The sequence below is a fragment of the Fukomys damarensis genome, unplaced genomic scaffold (genome assembly GCF_012274545.1).
Source record: "Fukomys damarensis isolate Sample0158 unplaced genomic scaffold, DMR_v1.0_HiC HiC_scaffold_30, whole genome shotgun sequence".
In the NCBI taxonomy this organism is placed as follows: Eukaryota; Metazoa; Chordata; class Mammalia; order Rodentia; family Bathyergidae; genus Fukomys; species Fukomys damarensis.
In genome coordinates, this window is record NW_022900942.1 from 17,234,847 (window position 1) to 17,260,277 (window position 25,431).

The 25,431-nt window shown below is 35.0% G+C and overlaps 1 protein-coding gene across 1 annotated transcript in view; it reads left to right on the forward strand.

The window, feature by feature from the left end:
* Positions 1–12,351: 12,351 nt before the first annotated feature.
* Positions 12,352–25,431, forward strand: part of Tmx3 (thioredoxin related transmembrane protein 3) — a 33,015-nt gene continuing 19,935 nt past the window's right edge. The window contains exons 1-6 of the mRNA XM_033757388.1: positions 12,352–12,457; positions 12,900–12,954; positions 14,575–14,614; positions 15,928–16,051; positions 23,669–23,714; positions 24,922–25,002. Coding sequence (XP_033613279.1) covers positions 12,367–12,457; positions 12,900–12,954; positions 14,575–14,614; positions 15,928–16,051; positions 23,669–23,714; positions 24,922–25,002 — 437 coding nt within the window. The 5' untranslated portion in view covers positions 12,352–12,366. The remainder of the gene's footprint in view (positions 12,458–12,899; positions 12,955–14,574; positions 14,615–15,927; positions 16,052–23,668; positions 23,715–24,921; positions 25,003–25,431) is intronic.

The window sequence follows — 25,431 nt, forward strand, 5'->3', positions numbered from 1 at the left end:
GCAGTCAGTGACCGTGAACAAAGAGGTCTCTTAAAAACAGTAAGGGATCATGAGAAATCGATCCAACAACTAGATGATGCAAAGAAGAATAACATAAGACTGATAGGAATCCAAGAAGTAGCAGGAGAAAATAAAAAGGACTTTAAAAAGCTCTTCACAGAATTAATAACAGAAAACTTCCCAAACAGAGGGTAAGAATTTGACATACAGATAAGTGAGGCATATAGGACTCCAAATAGCCACAATCAAAAAAAAAATATACACCTAGACATATAATAATCAAGACCTCACAAGCCCAACAGAAGAAGAAAATACTATAAGCAGTAAGAGAAAAGAAATAAATCACATGCAAAGGAAAGCCCATCAGAATCACAGCAGACTTTTTAACACAAACCCTCAGGTCAAGGAGGGCCTGGAGTGAGGTATTTCAAGTCCTAAAAGCAAACAACCTCCAACCTAGACTGATGTATCCTGAAAAACTCTCTTTCAACATGGATGGGGAAATAAGATATTTCCATGACAAAGAACACCTGAGAAACTTCATGAACACCAAACCAGCACTACAAGGAATTCTAAACAATATCCTAGAAAAAGACAATGAAGGTCACAACACCATGAGCCCCAACAGGGCAAATCAAATAGGGAAGGCAAGAAACTAAAAGTAGAGGGGAAAAATTAAAAGGAGTAAACAAAAGGACAATGACATGACAATAATAAGTCATTACATATCAGTTATAACCATCAATGTCAATGTCCTCAATTCACCAATCAAGAGAAATAGCCTGGCAGAATGGATTAAGAAGCAAAATCCAACAATATGTTGTATATAAGAAACACACCTAGTGCAAAAAGAAGCCCATAGACTGGAAGTGAGAGGATGGAAAACAATTCTCCATGTGACAGGAGCCCAGAAAAAAGCAGGGTTGGCAATCTTATTAGCAGACAAAGTATATTTCAAACCAAAACTGATTAAAAGAGACAAAGAAGGCAACCACATCCTTGTAAAGGGAACAATTCAAGAGGAAGAGATGACAATCATAAACATATATGCCCCAAATATTAATGCCCCCAACTATATAAAACAAATATTAAGTAACATGAAGAACCAAATAACCACTAATACAATTGTAGTGGGGGATCTAAATACCCCACTATCACAAACCACTATCACAAATAGACAGATCATCTAGGCAAAAAAATCAACAATGAAATACTAGAACTGAACCAAGTTTTTTAATATATAGACTTAATAGAAGTCTATAGAGTATTCCATCATGATATACATTCTTTTCGGCTTCACATGGGTCATTCTCCAAGATAGACCATACACTAGCTCACAGAACAGCTTTGAATAAAAGCAAAGAAATCAAAGTTATCCACTGTATATTATCAGATCGTAGTGCAACCAAGCTGGAGATCAATAGCAGAAGAAACTGTGGGAACTTCAGAAACACATGGAAATTAAACAACACTCTTCTGAACAATCACTGGATCACAGAGGAAATTAAAGAAGAAATTAGACAGTTTTTACAAATAAATGAAAATGCCAATACAACATACAGGAATCTATGGGACACAATGAAAGCAGTTCTATGTGGAAAATTGACAGCACTGAATGCCCACACTAGGAAAACAGAGCGAGATCAAATGAACTACCCAATGATGAATCTTACACTCCTAAAAAAACAAGAGCAAGAAAAAACCAAAGCTCGTACAAGAGAGGAAATTATAAAGATTAGGGCAGAAATCAATGCAATGGAAACTAAGGAAAGGATACAAAAGATAAATGAATCATAGAGTTGGTTTGATGAAAGAATATATAAAATCGATAAACCCTTAGCTATCCTTATCAACGAAAGGAAAGGCTCAGATCCATGCAATGAGGAGGGAAAAATGTGAAGTTACAACAAATCCAACAGAAATCCAGAGGATCATCAATACCTATTTTGAGAACTTGTACTCTAATAAAATGGAAAATACAAAAGAAATGGAAAGATTTCTAGATTCTTATGAATCACTAAAGTTGAACAAAGAAGATAAAAATATTTTAAACATCCCAATTAGAATCAGTGAAATTGAAAATGTAATTAAAAGTTTACCAACAAAGAAAAGCCCAGGCCCTGATGGATTCACTGCTGAATTTTATAAGACATTTAGAGAAGAACTACTGCCATTACTCTTCAAACTATTCAATGAAATTGAAAGGGAAGCAATTCTTTCAAATTCTTTCCTGAAAGCAAGTATCATTTTGATTCCCAAACCATGGAAAGACCCAACTAAAAAAGAGAACTACAGGCCAATCTTCTTAATGAATATAGACGCAAAAATCCTTAGTAAGATATTAGTGAACAAAATACAGAGATATTCATCAAGAAAATCATACATACTGACCAATTTGGATTTATTCCAGGAATGCAAGGATAGTTCAACATATGTAAAGCAATAAATGTAATACACTATATTAACAAAGTGAAGGACAAAAGCTATATGATCCTCTGGAAAATGCAGAAAAAGCACTTGACAAATTCAACAACCATTCATGATAAAAACCCTGTAACAAATTGGAATAGATGGTCTATATCTCAACTTGATAAAGGCTATCTATGAAAAACCAACAGCCAACATCATATTAAATGGCCAACAACTGAAAACCTTCCCATGAAAAGCAAGAACAAGACAAGGATGCCCAATATCACCACTCATCTTTTATATAGTTCTGGAAATATTAGCCACAGCAATTGGACAAGAGAAAGAAATTAAAGCAATAAAGATAGAAAAGGAAGAAGTTAAATGGTCATTATTTGTTGATGATATGATACTCTACATTGAAGACCCAAAAACTCAACCAAAAGACTTCTAGACTTAATTGACACTTTTAGAAGAGTAGGGGGATACAAGATCAACACACAAAAATCAATAGCCTTCTTGTACACAAATAACAGACTCACTGAAAGAGAAATTAGGGAAATGATTCCTTTCACAATAGCATCCAAAAAAAAATGAAGTATCTAAGAATCAAAGTAACAAAAGAAGCAAAAGACCTCTACACTGAAAACTACAACACTCTGAAAAAAGAAATCAAAGAGGATATAAGAAAGTGGAAAGATATCCCCTGCTCCTGGGTAGGAAAAAAATCAACATAGTGAAAAAGGTCATACTACCAAAACTGCTTCACAGATTCAGTGCAATGCCAATTGAAATTCCAACACTATATTTCACAGAACTAGAAAAAAGAATCCAAAAATTCATTTGGAATCATAAGAGACCTATATAGTAAAATCCATGCTAGGCAACAGACACATAGCAGTGGGTATGACAATCCCAAATTTGAAACTATACTACAAAGCCACTGTGGTAAAAACAGCATGATACTGGCAAAGAAACAGATCTGAGGATCAGTGGAACAGACTGGAAGAAACAAAAACAACTCCAGATGTACTCAACTACATCTTCTTTGACAAAGGAGCTGACCATCCCCACTGAAAGAAAGATAGCCTCTTTAATAAATGGTGTTGGAAAAAGTGGATCTCAACCTAGTAAAGATTAAAATTAGACCCTTATCTTTCACCATGCACTAAATTAAAATCCAAGTGGATTAAAGATCTAAGTATTAAAACAGAAACACTAAACTTGCTGGAAGGTAAGTTAGGCAGAATTCTTGAAGACATGGGCCTAGTAAAAGACTTTATGAACAAATCCTCAGTAGCAAGGGAACTAGCAGAAAGAATCAACAACTGGGACCTCATCTTATTTAAAAACTTCTGCACTGCAAAAGAAACCATTAACAGAACTGAGAGACAACCTACAATGTGGGAAAAAATTTTACCAGCTGCTCCTCAGACAAAGGACTCTTATTTAGAATATATAAAGAATTCAAAACAATCAGCCCACCCCCCTAAATATAAGGACCTGATTCAAAAATGGGCATCTGAAATGAACAGACATTTCTCAGATGAAGAAGTAAAAGTAGTAAGTAAATATATGAAAAAATGTTCCACATCAGTGGTCATTTGAGAGATGCAGATGAAAACAACACTGAGATTCCACCTCACCCCACAAAGAATGGCTGCTGTCAAGAAATCAACTAATAACAAGTGTGGGTGGGGCTGTGGGGAGAAAGGAACTCCATGGTTGGTGGGAGTGCAATGGTGCAAACACTATGGAAATTGATATGGAGATATCTCAACAAGCTGGGAGTAGAGGTTCCATTTGACCCAGCCATCCCTCTAGTGGGTATCTTTCCAAAAGAATTAAAAGAATCATATCACAATGATATATGCACACCTATGTTTATAGTGGCACAGTTTGTAATTGCTAAAACTTTGAAACAGACATTTGCCCATCAGTTTGAGGCTGGATAAAGAAGATGTGGTTTTTCTATGAAATGGAATACTACACAGCCATAAAGAATGAGAAATTAGATTCATTCATAGGAAAATGGATACATATTGAGGATATACTCCTAAGTGAAATAAATAAGTCACACATGTGTAAACACCAAATAGTTTCTCTGGTGTGAACAAACTATGATAGTACATAAGATCCTAATGAGATAATTGATTATGTGAAATAGAAAGAAGTGGTCTAAAGTTGTAGGGAAAGTGGGAATGGTAGGGGAAAGGTAATAAGGGAAAGGAAAAAAAGAGGAGAAAATGAAAAATGGAAATAAAATGTTTGTAAATGGGGAGGAGTGAAGGGGGTGAAGGGAGGGCAGGGATAAGGGGAAAAATGAGAACCAAGACCTGTCATTTAAATGTACAAGATCCCAATAATGAATGTACCTGTACTGTGTACCTAGAATGTACCAATAAATTCGTTAAAAAATTTAAATGATCCTGGTGTGGGGCAATACTATTCACAGGGAATGACTATCATGTTCCTTAATCCATTCAAGTCAACATGGACTTCTTGAACCATCCCTATGAAGATTGCAGCCAAAGCAGGAACCAGAATGTTGCACATTCTCTTCCATTCCACAGTGTTTCAAGTTGGAAACAATGCTACTTATCTAAAATTCTGAGGAATGATTTTTAGCAAGGATTCATCAAAAACAATGCTTGTGACATTTCACAAAATGCCTCCCAAACAACTCATTATTTCATTGGTTTCTTGCTTTTCATCAGAAACTTGTCCCACTTGGGTGATTTTGATTTTAATGAATCTCCCAGGTTTAGGTGATACATCCAAAGTCACAGAGCCCCGGTTCCTTTGGTTGGATTCCTTTTGGTAGCCACTGAATAGAAAGTTCCGCTGAAAAAGATCCTGAACTTATTTTCACTTTTGTTAATGCTGAAAGCAGCAGGAACAACTGAACTTTTAGTTAACCTGCCATCAGTTTGTCCTTTTCTCTTGCTCCTGAAATTTATATTTCATCATTTCTAGATTGCATTGGAAAGTCTTATTAATGGCAACTGATTTCAAAGCTTATGCTACTTCAAATAAAGAACAATTTGTAACCAACTATGCATTAGTAGCTGATTTTTATTCACCACTATGCATCAATAGTTGATTTTATCAAGTTTTTTCTAAATAATACCTAAATTATACATTTAGTAAAAAAACGACTCAAGAATCTTTTAAGTAAATTGACTTTCAATAACAACTTTACAAAAAAAACAGAGATCAGTAAAACAACAACAACAAAACAACTAAAACACAACTCAGATTCTTCAGTAATTTTGAAATATCAAGTTTTTTTCAGATAAATAATACAATATAACAGTGCTGAAACAAGTAAATGAACATAGATAAATGCTGTCTCACTTCAGGGATTCTGGAAAAAGGGTGAACTTTCCATTTTTTTTCTTTGTATAAAGCCATTGGCTGGTGTATGTATAGGCTACTGTGGAATTAAAGAGAGCTCAAAGTGGTGTTCAGGTGGGTTTTCAAATATCTAGTTTATGTATGGACATAATCCCTGCAAAATGAGCCACAATTCTTGGGGTCTCACTGTGAACAAAGAGAAATTTCAGTCTTCCTCTAATTAATAAAATATGTTGACAGCTGAAGAACTCCCTGAAAATTTCTCAGATTCATTATAAAAGCAACCTTATTAGTCAGTATATTCTGAATGCTGCCTAGAGATCAGTGCCACTCAGGCAATTCAGTAACACAGTTCCAGAACTGGTAGAAATTAACCTTCACAGCTCAGCATGTTAAACTCCTTTCCTAGCTTACTGTTAATTGGAGGCTAAAATACATAAAATTATTTTGCTGTATTTAAGTGATTACATATTTTTCATCTTTCATATTACTGTAGAAAATTACAGTACATTTCCCCAATGGTAAATCATGCTTGTATTTCTGGAAAAAAAATTGGTTATGATTCATTATCATTTTTTTGGCACACTGATAGATATGGTTTGATATTGTATTGAGAACATTTTCTCTTTCATTCATGAGTGAAACTGGCCTGAGGAATTTCTTCACACAAGCCTACTCTGGTTCTGGGATTAAATTTATACTAGATTCACTGAATGAACTGGTGAATGCCCCTGATTTTTTCTCTCATGAAGTTTGTAAGAATATTATGGTTAATTATATGCCTCAACAGGATTCCCACATACTTTGTAAACAGTTTTGGGTGTATCTATTTTGCTTAACATTTCATTTATGAGATGTATCCATGTAAGTTCTCTATACAAAAGTACATCACTTTTATTGCCATAATGTATCACACTGTGGAAAAACAACACAATGTATCCATTCTACTATTAGAAAGTTGAATTGTTCAGTTTTTCACAGTTACAAACAGTTCTGCAGACATCTCTTTACATGCCTTTTGTTAACGATGTGTGATTTAGTCTTTGGTGTGATAAGAAAATACTATACAATGAATAACTTGTAAATGATAGAAATTTATTTTTCACAGTTCTGGAAGTAGGAAAGTTCCATATCAAGATAGCAGATTCAGTAACTTGTTTTCTTGCTCTGTGCTTTCAAGATGTCACTTTCTGGCTGAATCTTCATGGGTCAGAAAGCAGAATGGAAAGGGTAGTAGGATGCTGCTTTAAGCCTTTTATATAAGATAACTAAACCCATTCCTGAGGACTTCAATATCATAGCTTCATCACCCAAAGGCGAATCTCAATACTATCACATTGATAATTAAATTTTTAATACAGACATTTTTGGAGGATTTATTTATTTATTTTTTTGATTTTGGTACCAGGAATAGAACTTGGGACCTTGAGCTTGCAAGGCAGGCGGCAGTACCACTGAGCTAAATCTCCAGCCATGGAGGATATATTTAGATCTTAGCTATAAGTATGAAAAATATAAAAAGCATGTATCTGTATTTCAACTGAAAGTTTAAAAAAACTTGTCAGTTATGAAATGGAATCTTTTAAATATTAAGGAAATCTTTTACCACATGAAACATGTAAGAACAGACTTAAAATTTTCACTGCTTGGGCGGGTGTGGTGATGCATGCCTGTAATCCCAGTACTTGGTAGGCTGAGGCAGGAGGATCACTGTGAGTTCAAGACCAGCCTGAGCTACATAGTGAGTTCCACGTCAGACTCACTACATAGTGAGACCCTGTCTCAAAAAATTAAAAAAAAAATTGCAAAAATTTGAAAAAAGATTAAAAATACCTTTCTGTATTTATATTAATCAGTTTTCCTGCTGCTAAGACACAATATCCAACAGGTACAACATAAGCAAGGAGAGATTCAATTTGGCTCATGTTTTCAGGGGCTTCAGTCCAGTTGATTGGCTCTAAAGCAGAAAAATGGCAGAAGGGCATGTCAGAGCAAAGCTGCTTAGTTAATGGCAGCCAGGAAACAGCAGGGGAACAGTGTCAGAGAGAAAGTAGGTAGCAAACAGATATAGTGTTGAAGGTTACATCTCTTATCCACCCAGACACACCCACATGTGCTTTACTAATTCTTTTGGTGGCTCTTAAACCAATTTCACAAAAATCATGTTTAACCATATTTCACGCCATGTTAACTTGACAGCCAAACATATCTACTTAAGTAACCCTTAAATCCGCAAAATTCACAAGTTAATAATGCCCCTAACATGTTACCACTATCCTGAGTACAACTAAAAGTGCAATAACTGTATTCTCAAAACTAAGCAGTTCCAGCTTATTTAAAAATCAGAGTCTATCCATTCTGAGACTCGAGGGAAATTCTTAGCTGTGATAGTCTATAAAAATGAAAATCAAGTTTCATAGCCACAATATACATCGGTGCATGGAAAACATTCTCATTCCAAAAAGAAGAATCAGGGGACAAGAAAATATTTGGTCTGAAGCAAGACTGAAACCCAGCAGAATAGACATTAAGTCTTGTAGCACGTTATATAAAATCCAGAGCACATAGTAGTGAGATGTCAGTTGCAGAGGGCTTGGGTGGTTGCAGCCTACAGTCTCTCTCTTGGAAAGGTTCCACTCATGGTATTAAATTTTCCTCTGAAAGCTTTCCATATTCCTAGCATCTCCAAATTCCTAGTGTCTCCAGGGCACCTTTGGTTTAATTCTCACAACTTCAGTCACTGCCTCCTCAGGGACTTCTTGTCTGGTATCCCAGGACTCCTTTGAAATCTGGGTGCATGCCTCCTTAACCCCACAACTCTTGCCTTTGCATGCTAGTAAAACATGCATCATATAGATGATGATAAGACCTGCTGTCAAGAACAGCAGTAGCCAGGCCCCCTTGGACCATGGTTGCAGTAGTATCCCTTGCATGCTTGGACAGTTGAGCACAGTGAAATGAATTCTAGGGAGCCATAACCCTAGAAGGCTTTTCTCAAGAAGGGTCCAAGGGACTCAATTCTCAAATGAAAGGATTACTATTTTTTTTTTCCTGTACTGGGATCAAACTCATGACCTTGCGCTTGAGAGGCAGGCACAGTGCCACTGAGCTAAAGCCCCAATCTGAAAGGATTACACTTTTATATCCTTTCACGTGAAATTTGTGGACATCTCATTGATTCCTAAAATACCATCAAGGAATCGCACTTCTCACTTCTGTACAAAATGTTTGCTTTCTTTTTAATGGTGATAATTTCTTTAGCAATCACACCTCATTTGGACCCAATATCATTTGGTGGTTCCCTTGTGGGCAAATTTAACTTTTTCTAATTGTTCTAATTTGACTTTGTCCATGATTCTCATTATAAATCTGGCTAAAAGAAGCCAGCAATACTTATGTCACAGTCTCATTATCAGGTTACTTTGAAATTTTCTCCACCAGAAGAATTAATTAGTCCATGTCCCCTAATCTTAGTCTTTTGCAAAGTTTTAGGCCATGAGCAAAATGTAGACAAATTTTTTATCAGCAGAACACACATGGGATCCAGTCAAATTGCCAATGGAGTCCTTGTTACCAACTGAAACCTTCTGAGTATTTCCTTGACTATCTACATTCCTCTCAGCCTTCTGGTCCTCTAAGAACCATCCATCAATCACTAATTACAGCATTCCAGAGTTTCTTTTGTTTGCATCTACAAACTCTTCCAAAATCTTTCCATAAACCAGCCCCAGTGGCTTCTGAACCACAAAGGTAAGTCACAGAAACTTCCCCACTCCTTGAACCAATATTCTGTGTTAGTCAGTTTTCCTGTTGCTGAAACATAATGATCAACACTCTCAATTCAGAGATCTAATTTTACTCACATTTTCAGGGGATGCAATCAATGGCAGGCTAGCTCTAAGACAGAAACATCATGGTGGGAAGGTGTGGGAGGGCAAAGCTGCTTAGTTCATGGCAGCCAGGAAGCAAAGCAGGGGAACAGCTTCAGAGGGGAAGGGGTAAAGGACCAGATATGGACTCAGAGTTTAGGCCTTCATAATCTACCCAAACACACCCAGAAGAGTGCTTAACTAATCCCTCAATGACTCGTAAGCCAATCAAGTTGACATAATGAACCTTAATTACAATATTGTAGTATAAACTTGCCTAACACAAGTTTTAGTATGGAGAGATTCAGCCTGTTTTCTGTACAAAGATCTTCAAAAATTCATTTCAATAATCATCACATCAATGCATTATTTTTATTATCTTCATATTGGCTAGGTCAGTGATGTGCAATAAAAATATAATGCTAGCCATATGTGTAGTTTAAAATTCTTTATTATCTACATTGAAAAATGAAAACCAGATGAGAAAAGTTTAATATCTTTTATTAGCTCAATATTCCAAAATTATTCAACATTCCATCAATACTGACACATTACAGTTTTATAGTATCTTCTAAATTCAGCTTTACATTTCATTAGATCCTAAAACTTCATTAAAATGTTTAGATTTCAAAATTTTACAGTTGCAAAAATAGCTGCATATACTAGTTATTCCAACCTATTTAGTTTATCTTCATTAAAATTTAGTAAAATTAAATATTCAAGGATTTGTCATACTAGTCACATCTTAAGTATGCAGTAGTCACATGTGACTAATGGCTACAGCATTGCCACACGTGGCTAATGGCTACAGTATTGGAAAGTACAGGTCTCAGAGGAGCAGCTTTTGTTGCTCTGCATTTGCTAATTTAAGCTGTAAAGTACAATAGAAATTATTTTTTTGTATAGGTTGTGGGAGACAGAAAACTCTGATGAGAATGAAGAATGAAATAGGTCCCTTTAGCGATATTAAGTCTACCACATAAAATAGAAAGCCATTATACCACTACCGATAGAACATTCCCAACACCTTTATAGTCTTATTTTGTAGACTTTTTATTTTAAAAATATTTAAATCTGCAGAGGACCTGCCTTGCATACCATGCTGTTTGCACAAAAAGGGTGAAAGCTAGGCCTTGCTCTCAATAAGATTGCAATTTATAATCTTCTAGTCACTAGGAACAGCATTTAAAAGTTTTAATGATGTTTTTCTTGGAATGTTGACCTCGAGTAAATCAGCTGATAAAATCCCTGTTTTTCCTCTTAACATGTTTTCAAAAACTGGTTTAATCTAAATCCTCTGGTACCTCATGTTCTATAAAAATTTCATGTAACCTGGGTGTGGCGGCCCAAGCCTGTAATTTCAGCACTCGGGAGGCTGAGGCAGGAGGATTGCTGTGAGTTCGAGACCAGCCTGGACTACATAGTGAGTTCAAGGTCAGTCTCAACTACATAGTGAGACCCTGTCTCAAAAAAATAAAAAGATAAATAAATCTAAATCAGATACAGGGAAAAATAGGAACTGTCTTATAAAAATGTATTGCTTTTATAAATCATCGGTGCAAATAAAAAAGATGGCAATTATATTTTATACTATTTTTTCTTTATCCCCCTAATCAGGGAAAAGGACAAAAATAAAGCCTTTATGTGCAACTTCACTTTTTCAGGATTCAAGAGAGACATTTTTTTAAAGAGGGTCTCCTTTATTTGTCAAGGGATCTTAAACTGGTGATTCAGCTCAGTGGTTTTGCCACGTGCTTCGCAAGCTCAAGGACCCGAGTTCTAGCCCAGGACCCAAACAAACCACAAACAAGCAAAATGAATTAACGATAACTGCCAGTAAGAGTCTCCATTTTGCAAACAGGTTCAAAGAAGACTCCACACACATCTTGGAAAGTCGCACAGCTCAGCAATTCACAGCTTTCCACTCTCTATCCACTGCTAACGCACAATAGTCCAGGAGTTTTAACCACCACCAACACGCGCAGGTGAGCTTATTGCGTTAAGAGGAGTAAACTCTAATAAGAGAATGCAACTTCGAAGTACTCTGTCGTAGTTTACCTCCCAAGAGCAGTAAGTTTAACAAGTATTCTGGTATTTAGCTCCCCAGAAAGGAGACTAAGCACACTGCTCCGACCTCACAGGAAACACTCCCTAAACCGGGTTTCCAAGCTCCCGGAGGTAATCGTAGAGGCTAAGGGTTCAAACCGATGAAACTGCGCAAGCGCTGCAATTGTGCGCATGCGTCGTTCCAAGCGCATGCTCAGAGACAGAGGCTGGCTTCGTCCAGGGAGGGTGACAGAGGCTGGCCTGCCCCGCCCCCGGCCTCTGCGCGGAGCTTTCCTTCCGTGCCGCTTGCACCGGCTTCCCTTTCCGGGCGGGCTGCGGTTGCCGTTGCTTCTTCCTCTCCAGTTGACCTTTCTGCTGATGCAGCTCTCCATGGCGAGCGTCGCAGGTCTGTGGAGCCGGGCCGTCGGGCTGTGCACCACAGGTAACGAGTGCGCAGAGGCGCCGCCGGCGCGCTCGAGCCGGACGGGAGCGCGGTGGGCTCGAGAGCGGCCTTGCGCGGCTTCCTCGGGTGGCGGAGGTTACGCTGCGTCCCACTCACCTCAGACCCTTGACTGGTTTGGTAGGAGTTTTCTTGGGTTCTGAGTCCTGTCACGTTTGAAGGATTTTTACCACCGGGGCAGAGAGAGGGATGTTCAAGGACATACCCTGGTCTGGAGCTGACCCCAGAATGAATGTGCTAACCTTTCTCAGCCCCTCCTGTCCCTCTGCTCTTTGTGGTCTCCTCAGTCAGCCACCATCGAGACCTCACTGTGTGCCAGGTGCCGTGCTGTAATGCGTAGCAGGAGTATAGCTCAACTTTGTTTTGGGGTTTTGTTTGTTGTCTATTTGAAAGAGAAAAAAGGGATACTATAGTGAATGACCTTCCGAGTTTTAACTGAAGAGATAATTGCTGCTGCAGGAAAAAAAAAATACTAGAGAAAGGATGTATCTGATTTATCTCTAGTGAAAAGGAAGCTTGTGTGAAGATATGTAGAAAAAAGAGCTGTTTATTAGGTAAGCAGTTCGATTGTTCGCAGAGGAAATATTTATTGAATGAACTGCTTATGCTTTTGCATCACTTATACCCTCGAATAGATTAATAATGAGTTTTTAGTAAATTGTAGAGAAAAAAGAAAAGAATTTCATAGGTAACTGAGCATACAATGAATCAAGTAATAAATGAGGACTTATTTTCTGTAATGTCTTTTCTCTTTATTCCAGTTCTTTTACTTGATATGGCTTTGTGTAAAGGATTTGTAGAAGATTTAGATGAATCGTGAGTATTCATATATTTACAATATTTTAACTTTGTCCAGTTCAGATATTATCCACATATTTGCATGTGAATCTAATCTTTTAATGATACAGACTATAATGACTAGTATTTGTATAATGCTAATTTTGTTTTAGGAGTTGTTCTAGGTCAGTGATGGGGAACTTTTTAGAGACCAGGTGCCAAACTGCAACCCAAAACCCACTATTTATCACCAAGTGCCAGCACTGCAGCTAAACCTGAGTACTGAAGTTCTAGTTTAGAAAAAATTTATCCATTATCATCTTTTGTGTTGCAAGAAAACCACAGTAATACATGTGCCATTTGTTCATCACAAACTGTTCTTGTGATAGATACAAGATCTTGTGATAGCTCTTCCAGTGATAGATACAAAATAGGAGTGTGCCCCAAAGAGTTTTACTAGTAGCTACAAGATGAAAAAGCTGGCACACTTTTCCATACTTTATCTTTCTTTTTTTTTTTGCTTTAATCATACAGAATGATACTGGAATTAATTCAGTATTTATCTTCGTTGTGTCATAGCATTAATTACAAGGCCTGTGTAGAGCAGATGAAGAGTCTAGCTCGAGACCAAAATCTTATTTGTCATATTCTAGGCTGTAACGGTCCTTTTCTGGCTGGGTACATGGGAGAAAGTGCCCTTTCCATGCCATTTTTGGTGCACAAGAAAAAAGTACATTGCAGTCTCTGGAGTGACTTGTAGTCAAGGACTTAAGCCTCCCAGGCAGGCCATGTTCATATGCATATCTGTACTCCTAGCTCAGTTGCTTCTATTTAAACTATTTAAACAAAGCCTTCTGATTGGGAGACTTACCTGAGGCATCTCCCACACACCTTTGTAGACACCTTGAAGGTCTTGCCTGTGAAAGTGACATACTCCTCAGCAGGCAGATAAATTTTCCATCTGTGTTACATTCACCTGACCTAACTGGTGCTTTTTCATGGGGGAAAATGGACCCCTGAAGAGTTGACCCTCTCTTTTCTCTTGGTTTGCAGTGTCACAGTAAGTGAATAAGGGCTTGATTGTTACTTCCAGTTTAGCTTGTCCTAATGGACCACATGACATCTGATTGTATGACCCAATCTATTGAGTAGGGTGATCAGGTGAATATAGTGCTATTCTTGAAGTGGCCCAGTCATGGCTGTGGAACTTGGAGAGTGCTTGCAGATTAACGGAAACTTTCTGATTCTGAGTCAAGCATCTCTTAACAAAGGGGTAACTTTTGAATTTAGTGGTACCCTATGAGGTGTGTAACTTCATGTCTGCTGTTTCAGAGTGCCCTAACTTATGAAAAGAAGGAAGCAGCTTTGTTCCTAATAATTACTTTAAAAGTGAATGCTCACCAGAAAGGCCCCTAAGCTGGGGAACATTAACAATAACTTACCATACTTGTTCCTAAATTTGGGAGTTAAATTGTTCTTAGGATACCTTAATGGATTGGATAAAATTTACTAGTCACTGAATAAAAATTTTACATAAAAATTTATTGAAAGAATTTCTTCAATAGTCCTATTTTTTAATTAGTTTATTATCTATACCTATACTACACAATTTCAAAGTAGACAGAAACATGAAATCAAAGATTTGATTTTCTTTTTTAGGTTTAAAGAGAATCGAAAAGATGACATTTGGCTTGTAGATGTGAGTATGTAAGTTTTATACATTAAATACCCATTTTTTCTACCATTATCTGTATTTTCCATCCTCATCTATACAAAGTGAACAATGTTTTGTCAGATATTACTGTTTGATTTTTTATATTAAAGTGAATCATCTTTAAGGTGTCTGGCAAGAAATTTTTGATTCAATTTGGTGGTGGGGACATTAAAAAGGGAAACTGTAACCTTTATAAGTGATGAATTTATGGATTATGTTTTAGGGATATTTTAGCATGGGTCTATGTAGAATTCTTTCTTGTTTTTAAATATTCCCAAGAGGTTGAGTATATTAGTATCATTAGTTGTCACTATCATGCTTTCATCATAATAGTAAACAAAAAATTTTCATCATCCTTTCCTCACTTCCGTGTTTAGAATGTATTTAAATTTCATGATATTTGGGGTTTGCTTGACTGTAACTCATACAAGTAGGGTCGCAGCAAAAGAAATGGTACAAGTATAGTAGAATTAATGATTAGTAAATTTAGGCAGTGGGAAATAACTCATTATTTAATCTTTCTTCCTTTTGTATATGTTTGTACATTTCCATAACAAAATTTAAAATAAGTTTTATTTCATGAAACTATATGGTAAGCAGTTTGTCACAGCACATTACTAGGGAACCGGATTATCACCCACAGCATTTAGGTATTCTAAAATAGGAAGGAAAGTGGTTTTATCTTAATCAGCCTGACTTGCCCCTGTGCCAAAGTAGTCATCCTGATATTACCTTATCTTGTCAATAGATGCAGTAAAAGTCAGCAGAGGCATTTATTGTGTTGGAATTTTTGTGATAGAAATACATTGGTATTTATCATTAACATCTAGTGCACTGCATATAGATCGTATGGTGTGTGTATTTGCTAACTACCTTTTATATAGAATATGAATACATTCACTTGGAAGCACAAGCATTTTGATTGTAAATTGTATATCTTTTAAGTGTGTGTTAATCATTTAAAATAGTCTTGAATGTTGAGGCATATGCCAAATGTTAACCTGTACAGATATATATTTGTCTTATCTTGGGTTATACAACCATTTGGAAACTATTTAAAGTCTTTGTCTAAAACAGACCCCATTAGAAGTTTATTTAGTCAAAGAGAGTTTTTTATTCTTTTTTTTCCTTTGGTACTGGGGATCGAACTTGGGACCTTGGGCTTGTGAGGTAGTCGCTAGAACCACTAAGCTAAATCCCCAGCCCCGAGAGTTTTTAAATATTAAGATTAATGTTCATGATAGCATTAAGACTCTAGTGGGTTTTGTTTTGTTTTGTTTTGTTTTCCTTTTGGATAGTTTTATGCACCATGGTGTGGCCATTGTAAAAAACTGGAACCAGTCTGGAATGAAGTTGGTCTTGAAATGAAAATCATTGGCTCTCCTGTGAAAGTTGGAAAGATGAATGCTACCTCCTATTCCAGTAAGCCTTCACTTTATTATTTTACTATTCTCAAAATGAAAATATTTGAATATATGCATCAGTATTCATAGAAGGAGGAAGAACTTTTTTTGCCCATGTAAAATTACCTTAATTTAATACTGTATACTTTATAAATTAAATGAATTCGCCATTGAGTAGTAAGTATATAGTATGTGTTAATCTTAGGCACTTTTAATGACATGTAAGCCATTATTTGTTCCTACTTAATCAGTTTACCTGAGGTACTTGTAGAAAGTTGAATGTTACACTGTTGATAATTGGTATTAGTATGTGAGATAAACTAATGAAAATTTGTTGTCTGTGTAGCCTAAAATTATATGATAAGTAGAAACTTGAAAACTAGCTAGGATGACTATAAATATCAGGAAGGTTGAAAAAAATATTAAAGCAAAATTCATAGAGCTGAAAATGAGCTTAAAGAATGTGTACATCTGTCCCATAAACCTGGATGACTATAAATATCAGGAAGGTTGAAAAAAATATTAAAGCAAAATTCATAGAGCTGAAAATGAGCTTAAAGAATGTGTACATCTGTAACCCATAAACCAAATTTGTCCCACTGCCTATTTTTGTCACTGAACTTATTGGAATACAGAAGCATTCATTTACTGTTTTCCTATTGCATTGTCAAAATTGAGTAGTTTTGATTGAAATTTCCTGTCCCTCGAAGCCTAATGTATTACTGAAAAAGTTTATGAACTATCTTATCTTTCTTATTTTGAAAAAGAATTAAGTGTAGAGAAGAATAAAGTATCATAGAAATTTGGAAATAGCATGGCTTCAGACTGGCTCTGGCTTTGCCTGTGCTACTTTTACTGGGTAACACTAGAAAGGTTTCTGAAATACCCTAAGCTTTGGTTCTCATATTGTTTAAATGTCTAATTGTAATACTTCTTTTATTGGTAAATTTAAAATTTGAATGCTATAGCGCATGTATCCAATCAGGTTCCCTTTTCTTTTAATTAGTGAAGTATATAATTTATATTTCTTCTTGGGAAGTCAGCTTTATATTCTGGGTTGCACTTTGAAGCAAGATACTTATTCTTTAATTTCAACTCTCATGTCCTACTCTTTTGGATTTAGGAAGGTACTTCTGTTAACTTTAGTTTCCGTGTCTGTAAGTGAAAGTGATAATCTTCAAGGTTGTGAGAATTATATTAATATTTTAGATTCAGATGTCCTCACACAATGTCTAGCACATGTATGGTGCTAAAGGCAGTTGCCAGATTAAGAGCCTCCTACGTAAAGCAAAGTATTTTGCTTTTTTGTTTTTAGTATTTTTTATTTTATCTGAAGTATTACATAGTTTTGAGAAGGCACATAATTTAGTAAGATATCTTTTAGGCCCTAACTTCTAGGATAAAGAGACAATCAGGTATAGACAGGATACTCTTGTATGTGTGCTAGTGTAGGGAACTAGAGCCCAGGCTTGCATGAAAGCAATAGAGGAAAGTGGAAAAGTACTGTAATTATTGCTATCATTTTTCTAAACTGAAATCATGGATGAGATAGATTGGCACTATAGTATAAAGAAGGACAATGGAACATAATACCATAAAGCAGTGATGGCAAACTTTTTATTGCTTTTGGTGGTACAAACAACCCACTGTAGCACACCTGCCATAGGTTCATCACTGTTGCCATAAAGTTTTTAGACTAATTAATGACCTGTCCTACTGCTGTTACATAGAAATTTAGTGCGCGTTTTCAAGTTATCAATTTATTGAATTGAGTTTGTTTATGTTTGGGAATTAGGGAAGTAGAATGCAGGTGGGTTATTAGAGCTGGAATTGCTTAGTGATAAATTAATTTTGAAAAGTTGAAATGAGATAAAGTTGAGTGGTAGAACAGTGTTGTAGAGAAAGAATAACATACTTAAGTTGACATTTCTAGATCTAAGCCTTTAATGATGCTGAAGAAGTTACTGCTTTCAGTGGTTGCTAGTGAAAATAAGCTCTGTGTCTAAACATATATTGATTAGATAGGCAGATATGCATACATGCATTTACTTATGGATACATCCATTTATTTATTCACTCAATCAATATTCATTTACTTAGTACTGTTTGTAACCCTCCATACTGGTCTCTAGGGATTAAAGAAAGACCCAAACAAATCCTGCTTGTGAGTAAATGCTTACTGCCTAACAGGAAGAGAAAAATGGACCAATGCGTACAACAATGTCCTAAAAATGGCAAATCTTCTGTAATCGTTTGACTCATTTAACAGAGTAGTTATTTATAAAGGAAAGAGGGAAGAAAAGTAGTCATTGAGAAAAATAGTGTATATAAATTAGTAAAAATCTTATAAACTGTTCATGTGATGTTTCTGTGATAATTTACTATGCACATTAAGTCAAAATTTATTATTTAGTATTTAGTATTGAGTTTCCCATGCGTTAATATTAAAGTGTCACTGTGATCGGGAGAAAAATAGTATAAGCACTGATGATTTAGCTGAGTGGTAGAGTCCTTGCATAGCATGTGTAAGACCCTGGGTTCCATCCTCAACACTGCAAAAAAATGAATAAAATAATAATAATAATTTTTCCGAGTAGCTTAGACCAGTGTTTTTACTTTTAATTTTCAGTAACTTTTAATTTTTAGTTTTACTTCACCATGGAACTTTATTTCATTTATCACAAACCTTTCAGTTTTAACTTTTGGTCCCCCCCCCCGTATGGGGAATCGAACTCAGGACCTTGTGCTTTCAAGGCAGGTGGCAGCACTACTGAGTTAAATCCCCAGCCCTTAGAGTTTTAACTTTTGCGTCTGATGGCTTGATTGTTACATATTTTATTTCCCGTTCACTTAGCCCTGTACTTTTTACATTGAATCAATAGAAAAAAATTTTATGGCAGCTGCTATGTAGGAAACATACATATAATATATACCGGTGCACACTGACCGTATAACTTTGGGAAAGGGAAGCTGACATACTGTACACCAAGGACCATCATCTTCCAGGTATTATAATGTTTTTTTTCTTTTTGCACTTCACATGATGTCTTCATTGGATATGGACTACTATGTCTCCATATCTTCACCCTTGCCAACTTGTACTCAGCCTGCATAGTGTTAGATTCTTGGAATCCTTGTGGCTGTTTGAGTGATCCAAATATAGTTTATTGAAGCACTTGTTCCTTTGTAGAACAGTTGTAGAGTTAGCATCTATTCCTGTAGTAGATATTTATTTAAGAAGTACTTACCTTTTCCTTTTCCCTATGAAAAGAAAAAAGTATGAGAAAATGAAAAAATGGAAACAAAGCCTTTATAAATAGGGAAGGGTGGAGGGGGTGAAGGGAGGGCAGGGGCATGGAGAAAAAATGAAAACAAGATCAGTCATGTAAAGAAAGGTACACGATCTGAATGATAAATGTAACTGTATTGTATACTTAAAAAGTACCAATAAACTCAATGAGAGGAAAATCAAATCAAATCAAATCTACTGAAAAAAAAAGGCGATACTTACCTTAGCTACACCAGGCATTAACATATGAACAAAATACATATGAGAAAAATAGGAATTCACACTCTCATGGAACTTATGTTGTTATGGGAGAGACAAACAATAGAAAATAAACGTGTAAATATCTTACTATTTAATTTTATTGATGCGGTAGACTGCACTGTGGAAGAAAATAATACTGTCTTCCTACTTTTACTTTTAAAAAGTTGATAAGTATCAAAAATCACTGTCTAGAGGTTACAGATAGACTTGGCTTGCAATTCTCAACATTTTCCTTAAACAATTCAGAGCATTCATATGGCCATCATATTAGAATTTATAGTTATATAGGTAAAGAAATTGAATTTTTCCCCAAGCCATTTAAATATTCTATATTTTAGCCTCCTTCCCAGGAGGTTGCTTCTTCTTCTGTAGTTTATATACTGACCACCTCTGTTAGGATTATTTGAATGTTGCCTGTTCAGAATCTAAAAGCTTACATTGGCACTGCTAAATGAAAATGTTTTGACTGGATCATGAGACTGTTTTTAACATTCATGACAGATGACTTTGCTACACACTTGAGTGGAGAACCACAAGGAAGGTAGAATATTCTGATGGTCAGATAGTTTTATAAGGTTTAATTTGGAGTGAAAAAGGATTATTCAAAATGATCAAGTGTAGAGAAAGTCTCTTAAGATTCTTTGATGTAGCCTGTCAATCATGTAATTCTAGTGATTGAAAGTAAATAGCATCAGATTCAATTCAGCAAGTCTCTCTGTACAGAAATCTTGAACTAGATAAATGTAAGCTATTCAGATTTATTCTCTTTGTGTTTGGAATTGGACCAAAATTTTTATTGCAGTTTTAACTAATAACACTAAAAATGTGTGTAAAGACCATGATAAATTCAAATATATATTTTAGCCTCTCTTTCCCTTCACGCATGAATACTTAAAATGTTTCTTATTCGGGAGTTAAATTATGATATAATGATCCATAATGATATGCTGATTTCTATTGTGCAACCACTGAAAATTTATTTACCCCTCAACCTAAATGTAATATTGTTTTGACGTACAGATATTTTATGTCTCAGATGCATAAGCTTGCAGTGGCATTTGCCCAATAATGTCATTTTGCTTTTTTTGTTATAGATTATATTGCAAGCTATTTCTGATCAGTGACTCTACTTCAGGATTGCTCAACCTTCTCTTATTGACCTTTTGAACCAGATCTGAAGTCTTTTTGAGGGAAGGTGGGAGGTAGTTTTCTGTGCATTGAAAGCTTTTTGCAGCATCTCAAGCTCCTACTTTCAAGATACCGTCTCTTTACCAACCATACACACATTGTGTCATCCAAAAATTTCTCCATTTCACTGAACCATTATTTTATACTTTTTTCATGTTGGCCAGAGAGTATAACAAATACCAGTACTTTAAAGCTTTAAGGGCTTCAGCGATTGAATCTTTTTCCCTTCCGGCTTATAGATCAAGCAACAGAAAGTAAATCAATGAAAGATGTTTTATTTCACGCAAAGAAATTAGAGACAGAATTAGGCCTAGAATCCAAGACCACCATAATTCCTTTCTTCATCTATTTCCACCATCAAGTTGTTTGAAGGAGAAAACAAATGAAGGAAAGAGCTTCATGTTTAACCTCACTTCACGAGCATTTAATATTATATAACTTGAAATTACTCATATTATAAACAGTTTTTCCTCTTATGAAGGAATTGATCTCAGACTTTTATGTAGACCAGCATGTAATATGAAAAATAAATTATAAAAATCTTAAAGTCAGACTGAGTCAGCCTTGCTTAGCCTTGCTACCAAATACCCGTTTCTTCTCAAACAACTTACCAAGTCTTCCTAAACTTTATTTTTAATGTGGATTTTATTTTACGTGAATTTGCACTGTTTCTTCCTCACAAAAAATTGTTTGCAATACAGTTGAGGAATATTAAAGCATTCTTACACATATAATAGTACAGTATTTGCCATATCTCTACACTGATGTATCAGAACATAATTACCTAACAGATCTGAATCAGGAGTAGAAAGAACGACTGTTTATCATTTAAGAGTCTTGTTTATGCTGGACTCTGTGTTAGATTCTTTTCTATATTTTTTCTCACTTAAAAATCTCACCCATAGCCTTACAGTGTGAGAAGTGTCCTCAGAAGGGGAAGCAGAATCAGAAACATGAAAAAAACTCATCTAAATATGCATAGATAGTAAAGGGAGACGTTAGAACCCTAATGTTGGTCTTTACACTCATATCTGTAACCAATCCTGTCTTGTACTTTTTATTATGCCATCACTTTAGGGCAAGATAAAGATGGTGAAGTTTTTAGTCCTGGTTGTCAATTAAAATTTTGAATGTTACTGTACTGTATCCCTAAAATGTACCAATAAACTGAATTAAAGCTGAAAAAAAATTTTTTTTTACAAGAAATGTTGGTTAATGGTCAAGAGGCCAGGGAGACTTACTGGGTGATACTATCACTGTCTTCTAGGTATGAAAACTGAGGTTAAAGAATAACAAAGGGGCGGACAGGATTTTCACTTTGAAGCCTGTTATGAGTTCCACATCATCACACTATGAATGCCACCACCGGAATTTCCATTGATTTTTTTTCTTCATTTTATTTCATTTGTACATGAATTATAAAATAATTTATATGGAGGTATTATTAGTAGAATATAAGTCCCTCCCCTATCAGTTATATTATTCTTTATGTATAGGCAGTTATTAATGGGTTTTCACTGAACATAATAAGGACTTGTATTTACTTGCCTGTGTAATCTTGGAAGGGGGCCATTAAGAATGTGTTTTTCTCACATAATCCCCCCAAAATAATTTCTGTATTTTTGCTTTGAAAAATACAATCTAGATAACCATGGTCATAGATTGAATAAAATTACAAAATTAAGTTTCAAGTTAGAGATGAGCACATGTAAATTGTGTAATTGCTGTAGATTCACATGCAGGTTTATAGGCAGCACCTGAATCTTGATAACTTGAACTTTTGTTATCCCTCCCAGTGCCTCTAATAAAAATAAGTGTTGGTCACTGTGCAGAACCTTTTAGTCACCTCTTTCCATATATCTAAGGTAGAAGAGAAAGGAAGGAGATTCTGGAGATTATTTTTCACAGATTTACATTGTGGTTCTTGTTAATTGGTAAGCAGTGACAGCTAAAATATAACAAAGTTCCTGAGGTAATTGTCAGCCACAACCCAGGACTAGGAGTAATCTCTTTGTCTCAAATTGCTATATGTAAATATTCTGGAAGTGAAGGAGGTTGGAGAGAGAGAAATTATATGAGTAAACATAGCATACTTTGCACTAGTATACTTTTGTAAAAGTTTTATATTGTATCATGTCCATCAATTAACAATATTTTTTCTTTCCTTGTCCTGGTTGCCTTGAGTCTAAAATGTACTGTAGTATTAATTTGATAAATTATTTTATTTCCCTATTAACATTTGCTTTTATTCTGTTTCATCTTTCATCACTTCTTCGCTACCATTATGGCAAATATTTCTCATTTTAATGAATATGAAGATTTCAGAATATTATCTGAGAGAAATACAACTTTTGTAGGTTGTTACAAAAATGCAGAAATTTAAAGTGTACATCAAAGTGCTTTTTGATCATACACTGACTGTAGTAGTAATTTTTCAAATACAATATATTTTTAAAATTAAAACTGCAAGTCTCTGAATGCTCAGGTAATAGTAAAGAAAATGATAGGCCTTTTTGCAGGGATGGGTGAGATCTGGGGAAGAAATTACCTTGGAAATGAGGGCAAATGAAAAGTACTTTATTACTGGTATTTTTTTTAACACCAAACTCTTTTAAAATTAATACTCAAGGAATAAATTTTTAACTCGTCTTTCGATATTTATTTTTTATTTTGTCACAGTATTTTTTGCAGCATCTTGGTTGTATTATTAAATAATTATTTTATATGAAAATGTCATGTTTTTTTTTCTGTATGAGTTTATTTTCTTTTTTAACACTTAAAAACAACTTATCTACATTGGTTTGTATGAATGTCTTTTTTTTTAATAAAAGGCTCATTTGTTACCTAGTTTCTCATTTTTTAAAAAAATTTAGAATATTTATTCTTTTTCTCATCAAGGCATTGCTTCAGAGTTTGGAGTTCGAGGTTATCCAACAATTAAGCTGTAAGTTGAGAGCTGTATGTTTATATGTGTATTTTCGTAGTTCACTCTGCTTACATTTTACATTTATTTCTAGTAACTTTTTTGGAGGGTCGAAGATTTTAGTTCAACCATTTTTTTTAGGTGAGGTATGTGATCCAAGAAGAGAACTATGCCTTTGTGCTTTTCTTCTTAAAGAGTTTTGTTGTTAATGGCTAATTCAGCACTGTGTTTAGAGCTTACTGTGTCAAGCACTGTAAAGACAGTTATACAGTCCTAAATTATGATAGCTCTTTTATTCTTGTGGGAGCTTGTGTATGGTGTTCTGCTTTGTCATTGTAAAATTCTGTCTCCTAACAGATTTAACTTTTGTATAATTTGACTTATGTATTTCATTAGTGATAGGAAAAGTTAAAATTGATGGGTATTAATTGTAATCTGTAGCTGTTGAGCAAGTCTTACAGAGGTACAAGTTGGAAGAACTTGTGTGGTGATTCTAAAGGACATTTTAAACAATCGTGACCTTATTGAATTTTCTCATAATATTCATTACATTTATTTTGGTGATAGAGTTGAGGAATTGTTTTGAACATAGTTTTATAATAAAGGTCATTTTTTCAGTGTTTTTAATTTTCAAATTACAAAATTTGAGTAATTTAAATTTATTATTTCTTGGATTTTGTGTTAACCTCCCTCCTTCTACTTTAAAAAAATGTGTGTCAAGGCTCTTTTATGTTGAATTATATTTTACTTTTCTGTTTATAGTTATGCTTCCTGATTTTTCATTTTTATAATTTCATTTAATTAGATAACATAACTTATTGGAAGGCTTTTGGATGAACCACTGAGCTAAATCCCCAGCCCTGTTGAGGGTTTTAAAAGTTGTTTTTACCAATTGGTTATGGTAGATGTTGGAGCACCTGTCAAGTAACTGATATTGTTTTGAAGTTGTATAGATTATTCACTTTTCAGAAGTATAGGCAATGCATCTATTAAATACAATATAAAATATTTTTCTGTAATTTTAATAGAAAACAGCTTGTTTCTATGTATTGTGACTTGCTGATCCTGTGAAGCCAATTGCCTGTATTTTACATGAGTATACTACTTCTGAAACTTGTCTTCATTTACTAGTTTATGTTCTGTAAGTTTATGATACAGTAGAGACTCATTAACATTAAATATTAAGGCACAAAATAATTCCAGTTCTTACCTTATTTTTCTTTCTAAGATTAAAGGGGGACTTGGCATATAATTACAGAGGACCACGAACTAAAGATGATATTATTGAGTTTGCTCATAGAGTGTCTGGGTAAGTTTCTATTAGTAAAAACCTTTACTATATGGTATCAATATTTGAAAATTGGGTTTGTTTTGTTTTGTTTGTTTTTTTGTTTTGTTTTGGAGACATGATCTCACTATATAGTCCAGTCTGGCCTTGAACTCAGTATGTAGCGCAAGACTGGCTTTTGACTTATGATCCTCTTGCCTCTCAGCCTTGTGAGTGCTGAGATTACAGACATGTATCACTTCATCTCCTGAAAATTAAATATATTTTAATAGACCATATAGAATGCATGTGTTTTATGGACTTATCTTTTTGTACTTCTTTATGAGAAAAAATAGGGTTATGTAGTACAACACAAAGACATTTTAAATAGACCATGTTTTTTGTGTAGTATCTTTGTTAATCTCACATTTAAATTCACATGCATAGAAGAATTTTTTCCAGTGAGTTTTT